General features: G+C 34.2%; 1 protein-coding gene across 1 annotated transcript in view; it reads left to right on the top strand.

Moving 5' to 3' along the window:
• LOC150092888 (neuferricin) overlaps positions 1-21,320 on the top strand; it is a 96,534-nt gene extending 75,214 nt beyond the window's left edge. Inside the window, exon 4 of the mRNA XM_090413706.1 lies at positions 19,253-21,320. Coding sequence (XP_090269832.1) covers positions 19,253-19,460 — 208 coding nt within the window. The 3' untranslated portion in view covers positions 19,461-21,320. The remainder of the gene's footprint in view (positions 1-19,252) is intronic.
• Positions 21,321-22,037: the final 717 nt, after the last annotated feature.

Consider the following 22,037-nt stretch of genomic DNA (forward strand, 5'->3'; position numbering starts at 1 on the left):
TTTCAACATCTTTCTCTAAATCCAGAGTAATTTATTAAAAAAGGGTGGCACACCATTTGGCAACTCCTATAGGTGGAGATGACCTGCTAATGCTTCTGCCTGGTATTTCCACTAGGGCCTGGCTCCCACTGAAGAGACCTCAATAAAGGTCGAAACTAGTCTGGGTAGTGGCCCTTCCTTTAATGCATAACATTAGACATATCCGCAAGGAGATGTGTTTTGCATTATATAGGAGATACTGAGTTAGGAGTGTTGGTAGCCTTCTCCACCTTTGCAACGAGTTGCCCTGGTGTTGTATCACTTTACCCTAGTCCTGAAGATACTTCAGGCGCAAACTTTGTTTGCTCACACTTGGATAAAGGATTAAACTAATTTTATTAAATTGAGATGGATGTGAAGGTGGTAACATGGATATGAGAATAGCTGATAGACAGATAGCAAAAAAAAAATAATAGGTGCAGAATCCAGGAGAAAGCAGGTGACTGGTGGTGTTGCTCACAAGGATTTGTGCTTAGACCACTACTGTTTAATTTGTACAGAAAGATATAGGAAATGATTTGAAGGGAAATATTCAGTTGTTTACTGATAACACAAAATTGAGCAGGAAGTGCTAGAGCTTTCAAGATTATCTCAATAGGCTGATGGTATGGATGAAAGATAATGGATAAGAGTTTAATGTGGAAAAGTGTGAAGTTATGCATTTTGGGATGAAAACATTACAAGTTGTGCACCACATTCAGTACTGTTGACAGGGTGTAGCATAGAGGCAGCCTGCCTTATGGCAAGGCTTAATAAGGTCATTCGTTCAGCCATATTGCATAGGTGCCGCAGCTATGCTAACAAGAACAAGTGCGAAAAGGAGTTTTTCCAAGCTTAAACTGATTAAAAATTATTTGCGAACAGCAATGACCCAAGAAAGATTGGTTGGTCTAGCAATTATATCGATAGAGGCAGACATAGCTTATAATTTAAATTTAGAAGAGCTTATAAACAGTTTTATTGTGTGATATGCCCTTAGAGTAAACATTTAATTAATATTATTATGTAATCATTTTGCATTAATGTTTCTCTTGTATTAAAAACAAAGTAGCAATCGGAGATTTTCTTATATTTTTATCTTATAATCCATCGGGGCGATATTTAATTGTTTGCCTCAGGGCACGATCTAATTGGTTGGTCTAGTAATCCAGGAAATTGAATCTAGGGATTTAGGGATGGTGATAGATTGAGAATTGAAGTTCAGAGGGCCTACTGCTAAGGTTGCCAAAGCAACTCCTAAGATTACTTGTTATTGTTCCATTCAGTATAAAACCTTGATATATCCACATCTTGATTACTTAGCTCAAGATAGATACTTAGATTTTTGAGAGAGAAGAAAATAGGAGTGAATCCAGGTGCAAGTGACCAAGACGGTAACAATATGACAGTAGATTGAGGATTTGTGGGTTGCAAAATTTGGTTGATAGGTGAAGAGGAGTGGATATAATAGAAACATATAAGTTACTAAAAGAGCTTTATGGGATTGGTATAGAGGAAGTATTTCAGCACTTGAGGAAGGGTGTGAGGACTAGATATTTCACTTGAAGAGTGATGAATAAGTGGAATGGGTTGCCAGTCATTTGCAAGTGCTTTGTCTGTCAGTGAGTTCCAAGAGAAAGATACTATAGAGATGCCCATGCAATAATAATAACTACTCCCTAAAAAATAGCCATTGTCTAAGCATCCCCCATAGACTAGTATTTTTTCACCACATTGAGAAATTTGATATTACACACTTCTGACCGCATTTGCCCATTTTCTGTACATGTAAAAGATTATGCAAGCTGTTGGAATGAATTGTTGACAATATTATGCTTGGCATGATAGTATTTCTCTATAGGAGGTCTGCACTCCATCATCATCATCATCAGTCTCCACACAGCTGTTTAATGCACACAGAGTACTTTGATTTTGTATCTCTCTCTCTGTGTTGATGAGTCGAGACCTCTGTTGGTTGTGTTACTGTTTTTCCTGACTGCATTGTATCCAGCAGTCAGATTCCACATGAATGTGGTAACTATACTGCTGAGCCGCATGCTTATTCAGCTTGCACTTGTAACATGTAAAAGAAAAGCATAAAAAATATGATTTATACAGATTCGTTGGGTTCTGTTCTTTACAAGCTGTCTCCGTTGCTGTCTATAATTTACATCTGGTGCTTAACTAATATTCTATAATTATTGTGTAAAATGAAGGCGCTCAGTTTTGATTTTCAGTTGTGCTGGATTCTCTGCCATATTGGTATCAAGAAAAATGAGACTGCAGATGCAATTGCTAGGTCAACTCTTACTTTCTCCATCAGGTACTGTGTGTGTCAATCCCTCCTCCCATACACACTGTAGAGGGGCAATAAGAGCAAAGTTAATTAGTGGCACTCATAACAGGAAGCATTTAACAAATAAATTGCACAAGAAATTGTGCCTGAAATAAAGCACTCACAGTAAAATTTATGTAGAAACAGAGGATGGGGTTTTACTTGCTAGGCACTTCATAGGTCACAGTCATATTGCACATTCTTATTTATTGAGGGCTGATGACCTGCTTATGTGTGAACATTGTAACATTTGTCTTACCCTAAGTAATTTTTTTGATGGAGTGCCAGCACTTCACTCATGAAAGCAATGCAATTTTTACTAATCTGGATTAGCCATAAACTCAGCCAGATCTTGTCTGACTCAGACAAAATTGTGTGACATTTTAAACTTTTTTTTAAAAGAATTAACTTATAGAAACATATTTGACCATTAATGTAATTTGCATGTAGATGCAGCATTGCTCAAACTTTTTAAAATTTGTTTTTTTGTACATAATCGAAGGTGAGTTAGCCGATCTCAGACGGAGGTAGCAGGGTTTTTTCCTCCTGGAAACTCAGGTTTCATCCCGCATACAGGCAAATCGGCCCTTCAGAACACACGTAATTTACAGACATAGAATACCAGTTATGATGGAAGTGGGTGGTAGATGGCGTTGATTCGTAGTAGAGGTTCGGTGTAGTGGTTGAGGCAGTTGTAGGTGTCCTCCCGCAATGAGTCTTCGGACTCCTTGGCGGTGTCAGGAATAATAATAATAATAATTTGTTTACTTATTTAACTATTTTTTTTTTTTTTATCATTGTGAGCACAATTATAATCTTTGTAATGGTGCAGTATGATCTTTGCTGACCTTGTGCCAGTAAACTAGAAATCACAACCACACTAATAACATATAGGTGGGTTGTCCTCTTTTTTCTTCTTTACCATGATATCTTCCCTTTTAATATACAGGGTGATTCTAAATTATTGTTGGGGTTTTTGTGGCCTATAATTTCAACTGGAAATAACAAAATAAAATTGCTTACAGAATATGAAAGTGCAACTCAAAAAGTTTTATTTGGCAACACTGTACTCACCCCAACAATGTCTGGGAGACAATATGACGTTGTACTTCCAAATGGTGACTGTTCAAGAGAAAGCGATGTGCGTACTTTGGTTTTTCAAACCAAAGTCCATTATCACAACGCAACATCATTACAGAACTCAATATGGAAAACATCCACCTTCAGATTAATACTATCCGACGTTGGTTAAAGCGATTTCAGTAGACTGATAGTGTTCATCCTCAAGCCATTCAAGTATTCGAAAGAGATATTCCAAAGGTGAGTGTGTGATGTGTTTTGTCATGTTCGAAAGTTTTGGAGCTCTTTTTCTTTGCAGAAAAAACAATGACAGCAGGGAAATATATCTGGACATACTACGGCTGTATCTGTTACCTCAGTTGGTAACAGATCATTAGCCAAATGTGGTATTCCAGCAAGATGGAGCACTACTACATTGGACTCTTATTGTCTGAGAATTTCATGACATGCATTTTCCTTGGCTGGGTTGGTGGAACAATTCCGTGGCCTCTGCGCTCACTCGATATTACACCACTTGGTGTCTTCCTGTGGGGATACATGAAGGACATTGTTTACCAGACCCCCTGTGACCTCCCTCAATGATCAGAATTGTTTCTGCGATATAAATACAGGTAACCCTTGTATAACGCAGATGTTAGGTTCCACAAAAATGCCGCGTTATATAAACCGCATTATGCGAGACTCAGATCACATAGAAAAAGTAGGGTTAGGTTATAAAATCTTTCTTTTTTTTTTTAAGATTATATAAACAATGACATATCCAACAAAAATATATTTTTATTTAATTCATGTAAGTTAAGAAAACATATAAACATGAAACAAATACGTAGGTAGAAAATTATAAAAAAATTATAAATTGTACGTAAACTTCATTGCACAAAATACATAAATATCTTAGGTAAAATAAAATAAAGTGTATATTTTAATCGTCATCTCTCTTCGAAAGTAACATTTCGTAGATTCTTTATTTACAAGTGGCCGGACGTCGTCATCACTTGAAATCTCTTGGACATCATCAATATAATTCTCATTGCATACTTGGCTGGTTTAGTTATCAAGAAGTCAGTAATAAGACCTCATTTACCACTATGCTGCAATTTTTTATTAAGTTCATAATATGGAGCTAAACAAATATCCAATTGCCTCGTGAATTTTCCAAATGGCTCCATTGAGAGATCATTATCCATAAAATAACTTTCTTGTGAAGTCCAATCCTTCTGCTAATTTTTAAACTGAATTCTGTAACGGATTCATCACAGTAAGAATCTTCGGCAGAACTTTCCCTGCCATTTGGTTCGACGTCATCTATTAATTGTACCAGTTCCTCCTCATTTAAATCTATTTTCCCATCAATTAATTCACTATTGAAGAGATTGGAGCACTTATGAAGAAGTTCGCAAAGGTTGAGTCTCGTGCTGATCTAAATTGAATGTATCTTCAGTCTTGTTCAATTGTTACCTTGGCAATTTACAGCGGATGGGTTTATTCCTACAAATGTGTATGTCGCTCTAAGTGGCCATTACTATAAAAAAAAAATTTTTTTTACATAAAAAAAGCATTCGTATTGTATGTAACTCACCAAAAAATAAAGTGCTCAGATTGAGATTAACACGCTTATGATTTTTAATGCGCTTTCCTGGCAGAAAACGAAGACAATTTTCAACAATAAGTACTTTATATGATAAACAATTGACGTACATGCATGCTAAAGGGTATTTCTCCTAATATAAATCCGCTACTTATAACTATATGCGTGATATGGGCAGAAGAAAATTTAACGAAGATAAAATTTGATTTTTAAGTCACACGTTGAAAAATATATGAAAAGATAAAGGGTTATTACAGTTTGTAGACCGTCTTACATCGAAACCGCGTTCTACAAGGGTTACTACAATTTGTAGACCACGTATACGAGGGTTACCTGTAGTTATACCGCAAATGATGGCGAACACTTGAAGGGAAATTGACTATCTGGACATCTTACATGCCACGAAAGATGCGCATGTTGAAGTTGTTTAGCATTCTGCATTATTGATTCTCTAGGTAATAAAACTTTTTGAGTTACACTTTCATATTCTGTAAACAGTTTTATTTTGTTGTTTCTGGTTTGAAAATTATAGGCCACGGAAACCCTGACAATAATTTAGAATCACCCTATATTTGCAATACATTTTTTATGTCTCCATCTCCAGTGGCAGCTCGTAAGAATTTGTAGTGGTGGGGCTGTATCAGTAAAAGTAAAAAAAAAAAAAAAAAAAACCAATATGGATTACAGAAATTATATCATTAATAAAACTAAACTATAACAGAATTTAACAATATTTAACAGAATTTTTAAATATTGTTAAATATTTAACAATATTAATCTCTTCGTTCATTTTTACAAAGATATAAATTAAATGCTAGAATTAAATTGAAAAAAGAAAAACCACACAGTATTTACCTATGATAACAACAACAACTATGTTAATTTGTGTTGTTTGTGCTCATGTAGTAGCAATGTATCTTGAGCTGCAATGCTACCAGCCCAATCTGCACATAAATCACGTGTTATCCTTCGCTACGTTATCCCTACTAGGTAGCGGTCTGGTGCAGTCTGCACTGAATGCTGCTCCAGCGTTGAGCATATTAGCCAGTGCTGATACTAGTCCTAGCCTGCACAGCACATTGGCTATTGCAAAATACAACTATTGCTACAAAATGAATTATATAAAATACTGTCGAGTGGTATTGTATTACAAACAAGAAAATAATGGTTTTTAGATAAATATATAAATATTTAAGAGCAGCAATAATAAAATAGGAACTTTCATTTTATACTAGAGGAAGGGGGTGAGCCCTTATGGATGAGCTGCCACTGGTCTCCATCCATGTCCCAGGAATTGCCTCTTCTTTCTGTGATTGTCTTCTTCAATATTCTGTTTTCTAATTATATGAAGAGCCAAAGGCTTCAATTCGGCAACATGAACTTTAAGTTAAGGGATATTACATCCCATATTGTTTCTTAGCCAAATAAGAGACTCAAAGAGTTTCATGCCGAATATAGAAACTATATAAAGTTTGGCGATTCCAAGCGTAAGCATATACCTAGATAGTGTAACACCTGACCCATTTGGTAGTGCAAACTGAGGCAACTCATAGTAAGGGTGGAGCAAGCTCTGATCACTATTCTTGGTATTTACCCATAATGTGAACTTTTAATTTAATTACTGCTCTCCAACAATACATTTCAAATGCTTCAATTCTTTTCCAGCCTTCTGTAAAATAATGAGTTTTTATAAATCTTTTTTCATATATCTTATCTTGTAATAAATGATCTCTTTTCTTATATTAAGTCCATAATGAAATACAACATCTTCTATCCTAAATAATATGAATTTTTTAAGTCCTGCTTGTTCTCAGCTAATATGGCTAGATATATCATCAGCAAAGTATATGATATGTATCCACACTTCACTTATAGTTAGCCCCTCCCCATTCCTTCTTGCATTGCATTCACTGTATCCTAATCCTAATCCTTTGGCCTCCTCTCTTTGAGAGGGTTGCAACTAATTACTGGGTAGATATGAAGCAGGGTGGTTTCCCATTTCCTTCCTTGCCATAAGTATTTATGACTGTAGCCGTGTATGTTCACAGGGCTTGTTTGCCTGTTCTGGGTGACGAAAAAGCCACGTTTCCAGGTGAAAAAACCTTTACCTCCATATGAGACTGACTAACTCAGTTTTCGTTGAAAGAGACCAGATAAAGGTTCTTCACATCACTGACGAGAATCGGACCCAGGTCTTTTCGACCAAATGGCTGTTTCTATATTGACTGAGCTATGGAGGTTCATTCACTGTGTGTGTGTGTGTGTGTGTGTGTGTGTGTGTGTGTGTGTGTGTGTGTGTGTGTGTGTGTGTGTGTGTTAAAGATACCAAGCTATTTTATATGTATATAAATATAAACTTGCTTTTAATCCATTTCCCAAGTAAGCAAACAGACGAGTAAGTCAAGTTTGCGCCTGCAAATAGTGCAAGTCTTAGACAACTCATGGTAAAGGTGGAATAAGCGCTGATCACTATTCTTAGTATTTACCCTTAATGCAAAACACATCTCCTTGAGGAGATGTATGATGCTATGCATTAAAGGCAGGGGCCACTACCCAGACCGGTTTTGACCTTTATTGAGGTCTCATCAGTGGGAGCCAGGCTTAGAAATACCATGCTTTGACCTTATTAAATAAAAATCTCAGGATGAGAGATAGATGTAGAAAGTTATTTTACCTTGGGTATAATATACGTTAAAGATACCAAGCTATTTTATATGTAGAAAGTTATTTTACCTTGGGTATAATATACGTTAAAGATACCAAGCTATTTTATATGTATATAATATTATACCCAAGGTAAAAAAACTTTCTACATCTATCTCTCATCCTGAGATTTTTATTTAATAAGGTCAAAGCACTTAATGGTAACTTGTTTTGGTAAAATATTTATAAGCTCTGTATTACTTAAACCTTATTAAACCTAATTCTTTTGTTATTTCTATATTTAATTTGCCATCTTCACTAAAAATTGTGCCTAAATAGTTAAAATGCTTTACTTGTTCTGTAGGTTTCTCATTCAGGATGCAGTTGATATGAAAACTGATAGGAACATTAAACATATCATCTCTTACAGCTGTCTTTCCACACTTTCAAGCTTTGATAGTGTGGAAAGTCTCTATCTCGGGTATTGATATGTACTCCCATTGGACTATTCTTGAATATTTTCTGCTGCTGTTTTGTCACTTTTTTGTTTGATGTAACAGTCTTTGAAATAATTACTCCAAACATCCAGAATATCTTCACTTTCATATCACTATTATCATCTCTGATTCATTTTACAATACTTTTTCTTCTATTTCAATAGCCTCTGGAACATTATGGCATCTTCCTGGTATTTATCTTCTGTATTCTTACCAGTCTTCTCCTAACTAGTTAATTTTACACACATCTTAGCTCCTAATTTTTCCCTGTATTTTCTTAGGACATCTGCTGACTTACTTCTTAGGTGCTAGGAACTTTCAGTTTTTTTTCTTCTTTTCCATAGGATTTTGATTTTTCTATCCATGCAGACAATTTAACCACCACTTGCCTCCCCAACTGAATCGTTATTTTTTTCAGAGTTTATCACTGGGACTTCAAATCCTAGTTTTTAATCTCTCATTTTCAATCTCTCCCATGCAGACAATTTAACCACCACTTGCCTCCCCAACTGAATCGTTGTTGTTGTTTTTTTTCAGAGTTTATCACTGGGACTTCAAATCCTAGTTTTCAATCTCTCATTTTTTCTTGAATAATATTTGTATAGTTAAGTCTACAGTTTACCTGTAAAAGAGGCTCAACTTTAATTCTTTTATAAAACTTTCTTACATATTTTTTCTTTTCAACATGATATTTAGTTTCATCTTGCTTAAAACTAGGTGACACCAGTTTCAGATCCCCTCTATACTCTTGTATTCTAAACCAGTTTGAAGATATCAATCAAAGACTTATTTTTCCCCTTGTGTCTTCTATCTTTCCATGCAATGTGCACATCTTTATATAAACACAGTATTACTGATGACTACTCCATGTCCTGAACAGAAATCCAGCAGGCTCTTACTATTATTATTAACTCTCTCACAAAAAAATTCCTCCACTTCTTCCTTAGGAGAACCTTCTGTGGAACTGTAAGCACAAATAAGGTTTGTTGTCCAATTTGCCCACATAACTCCACTTAAAATTTTCTGCCAATCAAGTTTATCTTTGTGTTTGATATTGAATACTATCACTACTCCATCCTTTCTCTGATCACTGATGTCCGAATATAACAGCCTTTATTATTTTGTAGTCTTTCACTTTGTCTCATCAATACCAATTATGTTTGCATTTTAACCCAGTCATCGTGAAATTTCATTATGTTGTACCCTCATGTTTGTTTCAGATTTATGCCAATACAGAATATAATTTGGTTGGCTAAGTCCAAAATTTTGAGTACATCCTGATTCCATCAATATCCAGATTACCTACTGACAGGGTGCACCACATGAAGGTGAGGATTGGACATTAGATCAGAAGCATTAGTGGGTTTTCCACATTCCTTATATATTATGCAGAGATCTCCTCCCAGTTATGGGAATTTCTTCTTCATTTCCAGTCATTATGGATTTCTCCAGAAGTCAAGACTTGATTGAATAACTGAACTAAATAATCCTTTTATGTTTTTTTTTTCCTCCATGAATTCCAAAAGCTTCATTACATGAGGATAAAAATAAACTTCTCATCAATTTTCTTAGAATTTTAGTAACCTTAATTTTCATTGTCATATGAAAAAATGTAGCTTGTTTTTCACGTGTCTTCCATCCAAGAAAGGTTGTAAACACATAGTACATCAGTACTGTGAGTGGAGTAAGGAATTTTTTATCATTTATTATTTTTTATTTATTTTTTCCACAATCCAAGAAACCCTGCTTCAGAGATCACACATGGAAGTTTTTCAGGCCACTTAAGGACTTCAATAAGTGGAGTAGTGATCGCACAATAGGAAATTATAGTAACAAAATAACATTATCTCCCAGCTAAATAAAATCACAAACATCCATGCCCAAGGCACGATTTGAACTCCACAGCCTTTATCCACTTGCTAACCATGCTGGTAATTGTAAAAGAATGAGATGTAAAATTCACCAGAATTCTATGATCTTTCATTTAACAAGAAAGTGGAATTGTAACAGAAATAAGTTAATATTTTTATAAATCCAAAGCCAAAAAAAGAAATCTGAGGTTGCAAAAATACAGGATATCAAACACCTTAATTTTATCTATAATGAAAGCAAGGAATTTGATAGCATTAATTTATTCATTTGAGCCTTCAAAAAGCAGTATGCAATTCAGATTTCAGCAGTGTTACTGTAGCCAAAGCTTGGAATATTACTACTGAAAAATTCACTCCACTACAAAACTGAAAAACTTTAACAGAAATGTTGGTAAAATTTTAGCAACTGATAAAATCAGTTTCTGTATAGTTAGTTATTCACATCTGACATCATTTTCATGCCATATGGTTTGGCTGGAGAGTGGATATACTAACCACTCAGACAACCAGGGGTTGCATTTCTGTATATGCAATTAATTTTTTATGATTCAGTAATTGTACATTTCTAATAACAAAAAATTAATTTTATATATATATATATATATACTAGGTGGGCTATGCCCCCCCCTGTGTTCCAGACTGGTAGGCTGGTTCTCTTGGAATTCTGATGACTCAACTCGACACTCAGGGTAGCTCCTGAGTTTCAAAACGTTTAAAAAAACGTGACATAAAAAGGCTTATCATTTTATATGTATATGGTAGATATATATATATATAGCAACTCCACCCCACCCATGAAAGACTGCAAAAACCTACATATACCAGCCAGCAAATTAGAAACCTTTATGCAGATGTATGTAAACATCATTTATTCGGCATATATGCAAAATACTTGGTCATGTGCATCACCACATGTTCTGGGCTACTATTTAAGAATGCTGCTGCTGGTCAGTAATCATCAATAGCATTGATCACAATAGGAAAAACAAAGGATCTTTTGGAGTTTGATAAAGAGTTTATTGTGGGTAGGGTACTCTTATAGCTGGAGCAATAATTTTTAAAACAGTAGAGCTGACTTGTTCCTCAAAAGGTGAGATATATCCTGGGTGTTTAATTGGTGGAAAAATAACCTACATTACTTGTCTAAGAAGTGTAACTGTGGTCCAAAAACAGTCTTTCAGGAACGAGATCGAGAAGGCATGTTTCCTGTATGTAGCAATTGACCAAAGTATTTAATGAAGGCTGTTCCCGACTCATCATATCTCACGAAACTATGCACAGAGAATTGAAGAGGATTGGTATCAGCAGTCTCAAATCTGTACGGAAACCACTGTTTTCTGCAAAGAACCAGAAAGTTCAACTACAGTGGTGTCAAGAACATTATGATTGGACACTGGAAGACTGGGGAAAAGTCACGTGGTCCGACAAGTCATGGTACATCTTGTTCTATACTGACAGTAGGTAAAGAGTTTGGTGGGAGCCCCAGTGACAGGCAAAGAACTTACCACAGAGCAGATTCATCATACTCCCTAGAAAATAAGCCTACCATCAATAGGAGCTAGACCAAGAAGAGATGCCCAAGTTATGACACAATGGATTGATTGGACCTGGGTTCTCATATTCCTTTGGATTTGCAACAAAATTGCTGGATTAAGGGTTATTATTGAGCACTTGACTCTTCCATTGTGCACTATTCACTACTAGTATTTTTTTAAAAAAACTACTTATTTATTATGTTTTTTTTTTAGTTTTTTTTTTCTGCAATAGGTAGTAAATCGTAATAGATTTGGAACAATATTGAGCATTTGGCTTGCCCATTTTGGATTTTTGGCAGTGGTTTAAAAAGCTTATCTGCTCAATATGATTTTGAGACAGTAGGAGTTGTCAGGATCAGATTTTCACTTATTGGAACCTGCAACATAATAATTGCAAGTGGTACACACATTAGACATAGCACTTTATCGAAATTTAATACATATTTTGTACTAAAATTAACAGTACATCATTATTGCAGAACAAACAAACAATTCAGAGAGAGAGAGAGAGAATGCAAGCCAAATGCAACAATCAGTTAACCTATAACAGTATATGACACTTCTGCAAGAAAGATTATATCAAATAAATAATAATCATTTCTGATATTTATATATATAGGATGAGAATCTCCCAAACTTTCAAGATAAGAGGCAATCATTTGGATTTAAATTCCTCTGGTCTTTTGAAATGACATTCATATTTAAAGCTACTTCTATGGAGAAGGCAGTTATTGTCCATGAGGATACTGGTTTGGTCTTCAGTTGATATTTGAGGCTTAAGGTATTCACCATAGTTGTTCACTAATCTTTTTTTGTCACAGAACAGCCTGTGTGTGTGTGTGTGTGTCCAAAATATGTTACACCCATAAGGAATCTGGTAAACACCAGATAGAGGCAGAAGTTTATCTTTTGTAGTCAGTAAGAGATTTGAAATTTTGTTGATTGGAAAATGTGTTAGTGTCAGGTGAAAATGAACTAACCATGTTCCTACATCAAATTAACAGTTCATATCCATTCATATATTCAATTCACTATGGAAAAGGAGAGTTGTAAGATTTTAACCTTTTTGGCATCCTACTCACCCTTACAACATCTGGTACATAAGTCAGCATATCATAATAAATAATTATTTTACAGAATCACTTGGGTGAAATGTTTTATTTAGCATAATTTTACAGAATCACTTGGGTGAAATGTTTTATTTAGCATAAAATTTTCACCCTGATCTAGGGAACATCTTCAGTATGACTGAAATTCAAGTAGCATAGATAATCAGAAAACGCAACAACATATCATGATGGAATGGCACAGTCAAAAGTACAATAAGGTTAACTGCATAATTTTTTTTGGGGGGGGGGGGGGGACGTATTGACCACAGTATGTGTAGAAAAGAACTGTTTTCAGTTGGAGAAATAGCTCAGACGGTCATTTCTGTTCAGATTGGATGGTGAAACAAGGTTTTATGACTTTCTTTGAATAAATGTTATATGAAATAATTGCTTTTGCAAAGGACCTTAATCTTTTTCCAAAGGATGCAATGTGTTAGTGGAGATACCATGATTCTTATAGTCCAGACTGTTCCAGCTTATGGAATTTTGACACAATTTGGCACCATTAAAACTTGTGTATTAGGCTCACTCTGTGTATTCTACTGATGCTCTGCTGTCTAAAGAAATTAATTACATTAAGTCCACCTTTATTGCTAATGGCTTCAGCCAGGTCATATGTCAACAGTCGTTAACAGCTATAGGCTTCCTTGTCATCTCTGGAGTCTATCAGATACTGTGCCAAAATGGATTTATCATAGCTTGGCCAGACAGGTATATCAGTGGTTGTTCATCATGATGAACATATTGATTACATTAAATTCCATGAGCTGGAAGAGTGAATTAGAATAGCATTACATCCCCAAACATCACAACCTTTAGAAAAATATTACAGTTCTTCACAAAGTCAATTATCTCATGGAACATTTATACAAATAAAGTTGGGAAACTTTACTTCACCTGAAAACTGAACAGAAATTATGGCATTAAGTTATCTCTCCTACTGGAAATAGTTCTTCTTTGCGCATTCCATAGTTAATAGGGTTTTTTAGTCATTTACTTCTTGTTTCAATTTATGTAGTTAGAGCCATAGTGTATTTTAGACCACAGCATTTGATATCATGTCATGTATGTATTGCTCACATGTTTTCATTGTATAATCTTTGATTATCTATTCTGCTTGTTTAATCTGAAAGTCACAGTGAAAATGCTCTTGATCAGGGACCCATGAGCCACATATGACCCCTGGAGCAATTCAGTGCAGCCTTGGTCTCCCAGAAAATCGATCTCTTTCAAATTTTTATGTACATTTGACAGCATCAACTTTTAGTAACCCTGTGCAAATAAAGGATCACTAAAAGCATCTGTATTAATTAAATTTTTCTCAAATTCCTCACAGCTATGGACATAGACTGTTGGTCGCTGATGTCATTTAAAGGAAACAAATGGTGGCATTTCAGTATCAGTTTTCACCCAACTTTTATAGAGATCAGAGGTGGTAAAGAACTATGAGAAACAACCATGTCGAGACCTCCCAAATGAATCTGAGCATAAGCACAAATTCATCTGAATTAGTAGTACCCTATTCCTACTGCTTTTAGTCAGTACCCATTGAGACATATGCCAGATAAGTTTTGCAAAGTGTTCTTCCCTGGTATCTTGTGTCTGGTGTGTAGGTGATTTGTTGTTTATGTTACTTTTATCATTTAATTCTGAAGTGTATCTGGTGATAAAGTGATTTTAGACTGTGGTAATCAGGATTCAATATTTTAAGAGTCCAACCCAAAGTGAGTATTATTCTGCATGCAAATGAGATAGTTCAAGAAATAACAGATGTCTATGATATATCAGATTCTATGAAATTCTCAGTCAGTATATTCAGCACTATCTGATATATTTGTGAATCTAAAGAGATTTGCAGCAGTGTTCTTCATTTTTGATAGCATATATATGTGTGAATCAACATTTTCAAAAAATGAAAACAGTCAAATCAAAGTGTAGAACAAGACTTTCAAACGATCATTTGCATATTTTGAGATTGTGTGTCACGAACCTTGAAGTAAATATTAATTATTTTTCTGATAATTTGCAGCCTCAAATATTCACATTGAATGTATATTTTCTGATAAATAAATGTATTGATTTCATAAGTTTAATTTTATCTTTTGACTAGGACAGTTTTTGTTATTTTTTTGTTTTGTATATCTATTGAGCATCGTAATCTTTCAATGGCTGCGATATATCCATTTTCCTTAAATTTTACTGTTTACTAGTACATTTCAAGTATTTTGTTCTACCTCCATCTCTGATGCTGAGAGTGTAATTTGACTAATTCACTCTCTTAAAAAAAAAAAAAAAGTCAATAGAGTTTTGTCCATGGCCCACAAAATCTTCCCAGTAGCAGATGTAGCCATAGGAGGTGAAAAGTTGAAGACTACTGCACTAGGTTGAAACTTTCATGCTAAACAAAATATTTTGTTTAGAATGATTATTTATTCCATAATTAATTATTTATTTCATTCATCCAGTATATGCTGGAAACATCCTTCACTGGTCAAAGTTTTGTACATCATGCCTTCCAGAAAATCAGACTTATCAAATCCCTAGAGTACGTAATATTTATACCAGGAAATTCACATGATGAAAGCATTAATTGAATTGAATGTATATAGTCCTCATCACCTTCAATAGGTAATAGACTTATAATTCTACATATACCCAAGAATAGTATGGGATCAGAACCCTGCATTCTGTTGCATGGTTCTGAATTATCAGCAGAATCCTGAAAGTTTTGCCTTATATCCACATTTTTCATTCGACAGAATTTCTAATGTCTTACCAACTACAAAAGCTAGAATTTTGCCTCTATCTCTAGAAGTGTTTACCAGAATAACATATTTCCAAATGTCATGTCTCCTTTGGAAATATATTACAGTCCTTCACAAAATCAATTATCTCATGAAACACGTATACAAAGGATATTGTGAAATTTTGCTTCACTTCCAAATATGAACAGAAATGATGGTGTGAAGTTTTCTCTCCTATTGGAATTCCTTGTGAGTGTAGTCTAACATACTTTGGACCAACAGGCCATTTGGAAAATAAGGATTAGTGAACATCAGTATTGTGGGGTAAGCTCAAAAGTCAAGTCTCACATAACACTTTATTGAGACCAAACACAGTATCTTCTTGAATGATAATTTCCTTTTCCTGGTTAGACCCATTGGCTTATAGCTGAGTGGCTTGGCTTTTTATAAACCTGATCTTTTGTGCTGATATGGCAGTTAATTTTGTTGCTGGGAACTGCTGTATTTGTTTGTGTTTTCTGCCTGGTTTTTCACTGTCCTAGATTGGAGATCTTTTCTTGGACTTAGTCGTTATCACCAGCTTCCTAGGTAGTGATAATGTAAATAAAAACTGATATATAGCAATTTTTCCAAACATATGTAAGAATATGTTAAATTTAAAAAGATAAAATATAAATAAAGATTAATATTTCTAAGAATTGGCTTACTTTCAAGATTCCAAAGGATTTTTGAGGTGAATAGTATGACAGAAAAATTTTATTTCATAGTGATACCATAAATAAATCCTTTTTTTTTTTACATATTTGTAATGTATAGTTCACATTTGATTGATTAAAAAATCATTCAAAATTCATTTTTGTTTCCTGAACTGTGAAATGAATTCTCTATAAACAGTAAACTCTTATTTTGGCTAAATTATGATAGATACATCACCATAACGGGACTAGCAATAAATGTAATGCTGTTATATAATGTTCGAGGAGTATATTCAAATAGATGACAATTTTAATTTTTGGGCTTGGCATCAAATTAGTTCCATGTGCCATACAGAGCCTGTCATAATAGTATGCATCCATTATATCCAGTATTGCAACCATAATGTGGTAAGTTAATCTTCATGTTTGTGTACATTTCCAAAAGTGGAAAGTCAGAATGATTATTTTTATTCCAATATTAAAGTGTATTCTAAGTACAAAGAAGGCATGTATTTTGTCTGTTTAATATTATACTGTATATCTATGAAGAAGAGCCTCTGTTGGTATAGAAGAGTCCTTTGATTGCAAAGATCCAGGTTCGAATCCTGTCTACAACATAAGAAACCCTTATCATGTCTTTTCAATCAGATGGTGAGTTAGCCGTTCTCATATAAAGGTAGAGGGTTTATTCTTTCAGAAACTTGGGTTTTTTGACCCTCAGAACAGCCAAACTGACTCCGTGACCACAGTTCTAGACATGAAATACTTATCCCTGGAGGAATGGTGAGCCAGCGGCATTGAATTGCCTGAAGTCTCTTATCAGAGGACTCAATCTGTCTTGGATATCTGAAAAATCTTATAAACCTAACAAATTGAACATGAAAAACAATGTTAGGATAAAGCGTTATCTGTAAAATGCAGGTCATTATCATAACCTCCAGCTCTTCAAAAAACATTAACAGATTCTTTTCTTCTCTCTGATCATTTGTCCACACAACACACACACAGCATTGTTGTTATAGGTCTTGAGACTTTTCTTGTGTGTGTGTGTGTGCATACACGCACACACACTTATATTTTTATATATTGGTATGATTAATGATTCTTTCTGTTGTGAAGATATCTCTTCATTTCCCATATTGAATTTAGCAGTTTAGTATTTCTGTAGTTGATTCATTACTACCATTTTGTCAGTACCTGATACTTAGTTGTCTTTGAGTTGCTTTATACTTTCTTCTACTTTAGCTAGTGATGGTTTCAATATTTCTGGATGACAGGCATGATAAGTTTTCTGTTCAAAGGTCATAGCAGATACTTTAATGAACTTCTAAACTGCAATGAATCTGCTATTTCATTTTTAGTAGCTAGATTACAGTTGTTGATTATGGTTATCTTCAAATGTAAACCTGTTTTTTGATTTCTAATTTCATAGAAAACTTTTTTGTGGTTATTTAATATAAATTGTTTCTGAATTTTTTCAATTAGTCTAGTCATGTAAAAATTTCTTTTGTTGTCTGATTATTTTACTGGCTTCCTTGCTGCTCTCTTTGTATCTCTGAGCAACATGAATATCAGATGGATTATTACTTCTTTTTTTTTCTTTGCTGGCCATTCGCATTCTTCATCAAAACATTTTTTTCACTGAATTTTACTTTGAATTCCAATTGAGTTTTATGCTATCCAGCAATTTGCAAGATTTTTATTCTTTTTCAACTGCTTATTTTTCAGTTTTTGTTTTAATTCAGTATCATAATTTCTTCTCTCCTGTTTTATCTAATTTGTAATGATGTATCTCAGATGATTCACATGTGCTGAAAAATATTTGCTGTTTATTTTGACCTTAAGAATAGTATCAATTAGAAAATGCTCATTATCACATTCAGCTCCTCTGTGACTCTGAATGCAATTCCTATCTCTTTTACCAATTATGATATAGTTCATTTGATTAAATGTATATCCATCAGAGCTTTCAATGTTTGTGTATATTCTTTCTCAAACATAGTGCTGCTTATTATTTAAATTTGTAGTGTGGCCAGATTAATCACTTTCTCCATTAATTATATATATATATATATATATTTCTTATTTTCTGATATTTTCATTAAAATGTAATATGATAATTATAAATCTTTTGATGATTTATTCCAGTTTTCATAGAATTCATCTTTTATTTCCTCTTCTGCAGCTTCTTGTACATATACATTAATAAATCTTATCTTGAACCATTGTGTTTTTAATCTTAGCTTGTTTATTCTTTATTAAAAGCTTCAAATTCAGTCACAGATAACAATAATTTTTTCCCCATAACGAAACCTGTTCCAAATTCATGTTTATCTGCGTTGTTTCTAAGATAAAGTAGTGAAAGGTTGTCTTTCTTCAAATTACCTTCACCTGTCCATCTTGTCTCTTGTATTACTATTACTACTATATCCATATAATTCATGTGTAACTTCCTGAAATGATCTGATTCCAACAAGTGCTAAATGTATTCCAGTGAATACATTTGGCACTTGTTTCATGACCAGTAGATGGTGTTGTCGGACCCCATGCTAAACCCCCAATCTGGAGGACCATAGTGACTCTCTTCATCTTAATAACTACAAAATATTACTTATTTCATTTATACCTTAAATATCTGGAGGACCATAGTGACTTTCTTCATCTTAATAACTACAAAATATTACTTATTTCATTTATACCTTAAATAATATATACAATAATCTTATAATGGATTTTTACTTTAGCAAATGCTTTTTTTTTTTCATAGTCTGTGAATAAAAGGTGAGTTCTAAATTAAATTTTCTTTTTTTTTTCTATAAGTAATTTTAAGTAAAATGCAGCATCTTTTTCTGAAACACTACATCAAAGAAAAACTGTTTTGAACTGTTAGGACATTCTAATAAGTGCTACATGTAGGCAAACACTAAATAAGAATTTCACTGGAATAGAATTAATAATTCAAGTTCCATTGAATGAATTTGGAATTAAAAGTATCTGTAATAATAAATTAAAAGAAAATTAATTTTAAACTTATTTTTGTTTTACTAATATTAAACTTAATATAAATGATTATTTAAAGTTCAATATTTAATAAAAGTGGCATTTATTTTTTTCTATTTTTTTTCCTATATGTATAGTGGAGGCATAGATAGAGACTGGATAGGAGTACCAAGGAAATTTTATAAGCCAGGTCAGTCGGAGAAATGTGTTTGTGTAAGAGACAGTGGGCCACCTTCTGACAATTCCCAGTCAGGAAGCAACAGGGGAGATCTAGATCATCCCAACCTGAAGGAATTCTCAAATTGCTTGCCAACAGCAGATTCTTGTGGCATCGAAGTACAATAACTCTTCTGTGCAGTATGTATACACATGCATATGCACACATTTACTGTTTGTATATAATCATCATGCAGGTGATGAATAAGCTAATTTAATAAAACTGTAAAGATTTAGAATATTTTATTAACATTTGTTATTGTATTATGTCATGTAATCTATTTAAGGTTTGGTCAGAAATTATCCAGATTAATGGAAATATACAACAAATGAGACAGTATTTCAAGCTCACTTTCCTTCAATGTAAGGCTCTTTTGTAGCAATATACTGTTTGCCTATCATTTCTGCCATTGTTGGAATCAATTATCAAAATGTGTGTAGTGTAGCCATGTTGCAGCGCCATCATTTGCCCATCTATTAGAAAGACCTGGATTCAAATCCAGGTTTTTTAGGATACAAATTATAGGACGCAGGAAACCTTTATATGAAGAATTTTCAACTAGAGGTGTTGGCCAGTCTCATGTGGTGTCAATTTTGTTTTTCCCAGAAACTTCAGTTTCTAATCCTGCAAAATAGACACACACAATTAACAGGTATAAAATATATAAAATATAAAATAGTGCTTCATAGTTACTTCAACCATAATTTCAACCAACCCAATCCAGCTCAACTGAAAATTCGTTTTCTATGTCCAAAAGTGTCTTCAAATTTTGTTTAATGAGGCCTTGACATTGTTAAACCTGTGACCTTTCATAATTTAAAATTTGGGGAGGGGAGGTGAAAGGAACCAAATTTAGTGAATATGGAGGATGCTATATGTGGTTTATTTCAGCACTTGGCTAGAGGGGGAAAAACAAGAGGTTTTCCTTGGAAGTTGGGTAAGAGTGTGGTTAGTAAGGGCATGAAGATTATTAGATTTTTCACTTGGAGAATGCCTTGTCTGTTAACAGTTTCAAGGAAAGATACAGTATTGCATTAATAGTGTCTCCCACAATGAGTCTTAGAACTCCATGGAGGTTCATTTAGCATTTTATGTTAGATGAACATATGAGCAAGAATGTCATTGTGATGAATCATTTACTTTGGAATCTTCCATTTCTTTTGATGTTTCTTATAAACTGTTTCATATTAACATCTCAAAATTCATTGTTGAAGCAGTCATCAAAACTGCTTCGGCTTCTTGGCTCATATTCATAATCAACAACAGCTTCATATTCAAGTTTTATTGTCACATCAACTAACAGTTTTCTTGACTGCTTTTTACACATCAGTCACATCTCGAGTTAAAATTGAATTAGCTCTTTGGTAATTCCAGTGTCTTCTGCTATCTTATATATTGATTATTTTAAATTATACACTTATCATATGGTTTCATCATTTCTAGATGCTGTTAGTTATTTAAAGCATAGATCATTTTCATTGAAATTTATAAGTATTAAACCACTTAGACTTGTGCACATCCTGTAGCAACATCTGTGATCTAGTGTTTAGATCACAGATACACTAAGTCATATTTGAATTAGCTGTTTTGCAATTTTTAAAGCAAAATTTAATTCAAATACATTGCTCTGTATTTTTAGACACTGTAATATCATTGTATATCCATAGAAGATTAGAGTGTGATGTGTTCTTTTGTTGGAATGGCTTTGGCTTGAATCTCATCTAGGACACAAGAAACTTTAAGGGCTTTTTACTTGAAAGTGAATTAGCTGGTCTCATAGATAGTAGGTCCTTCTCCTTGAAGAGAAACTCTGGTTTTTTAAACTTTTATAGAACAGAATGTGATTTACCCTGTTAGTTAGATAGATGGTTAGCATTCTTGTGTAGAGGCTTAAGTGCTGTGAGGACATTATGTTGAAGGTTTAATGGATTTTTTACAACACTCAGAAAGAATTAAATTAGAATTTAATACTCCTATATTTCGTCCTAGTCACTAGGACATCTATGGGGATTACAAAAACAATTAATGTAACATGCACACAAAAACTTACAATACTAAGCCCAACCACGTGGGTGACACTAAAGTCCTATCTAGGTGGAGCGCCCTCTATGGGCGGTAGTAGGTGGCCTGGAATGTAAGGTGGAACCTCTGGTGATGAGTGTTTCCCAAATCTTCGGAAGCTTAATGCAACCGTATTTGTTAAGATTTGGTTGGTTTCTGAGAGCTGCTGCTGCTTCTAAGAAAAGTCTCTCTTTCTTGAATTTGCTGTGGTGGAGCATGGTGGTTTTCTTCCATGATACTCTGTGGGTGGTGTCCAAAACATGGTCAGCCAAGCCTGAATGGCCATAGTTGTGTTTAACGATGTACGACTTGTGTTCCTCCAGGCGGATGGATGCTGATCTGCCTGTCTGTCCAAAGTACGCAAGCTTACAGGAACAGGGTACTTTGTAAACTCCAGGTAGAGAGAGAGGGGGGAGCTGATCTTTCGTAGAACGGATAAGGGTAGCAAGTTTGCAGTAGGGCTTGTATGCTGTGTGTAGGTTATACTTTTTTAGTATCTTGGCTATTTTTTCCGAAGTGCCTCTGATGTAGGGTATGGTGATGGCATTTTTAAATTCTTGTTGATGAGAGGGACGGGGAATGGGGAGGAATTAATTATTTTTTTGATAGTGTGTTCACTGTAGCCATTGGAGAGGAAAGTTCTG

This window comes from Typopeltis vanoorti, chromosome 24 (assembly GCF_054136105.1).
Source record: "Typopeltis vanoorti isolate ZY-2024b chromosome 24, IOZ_Tvanoo_1.0, whole genome shotgun sequence".
NCBI lineage: Eukaryota > Metazoa > Arthropoda > Arachnida > Uropygi > Thelyphonidae > Typopeltis > Typopeltis vanoorti.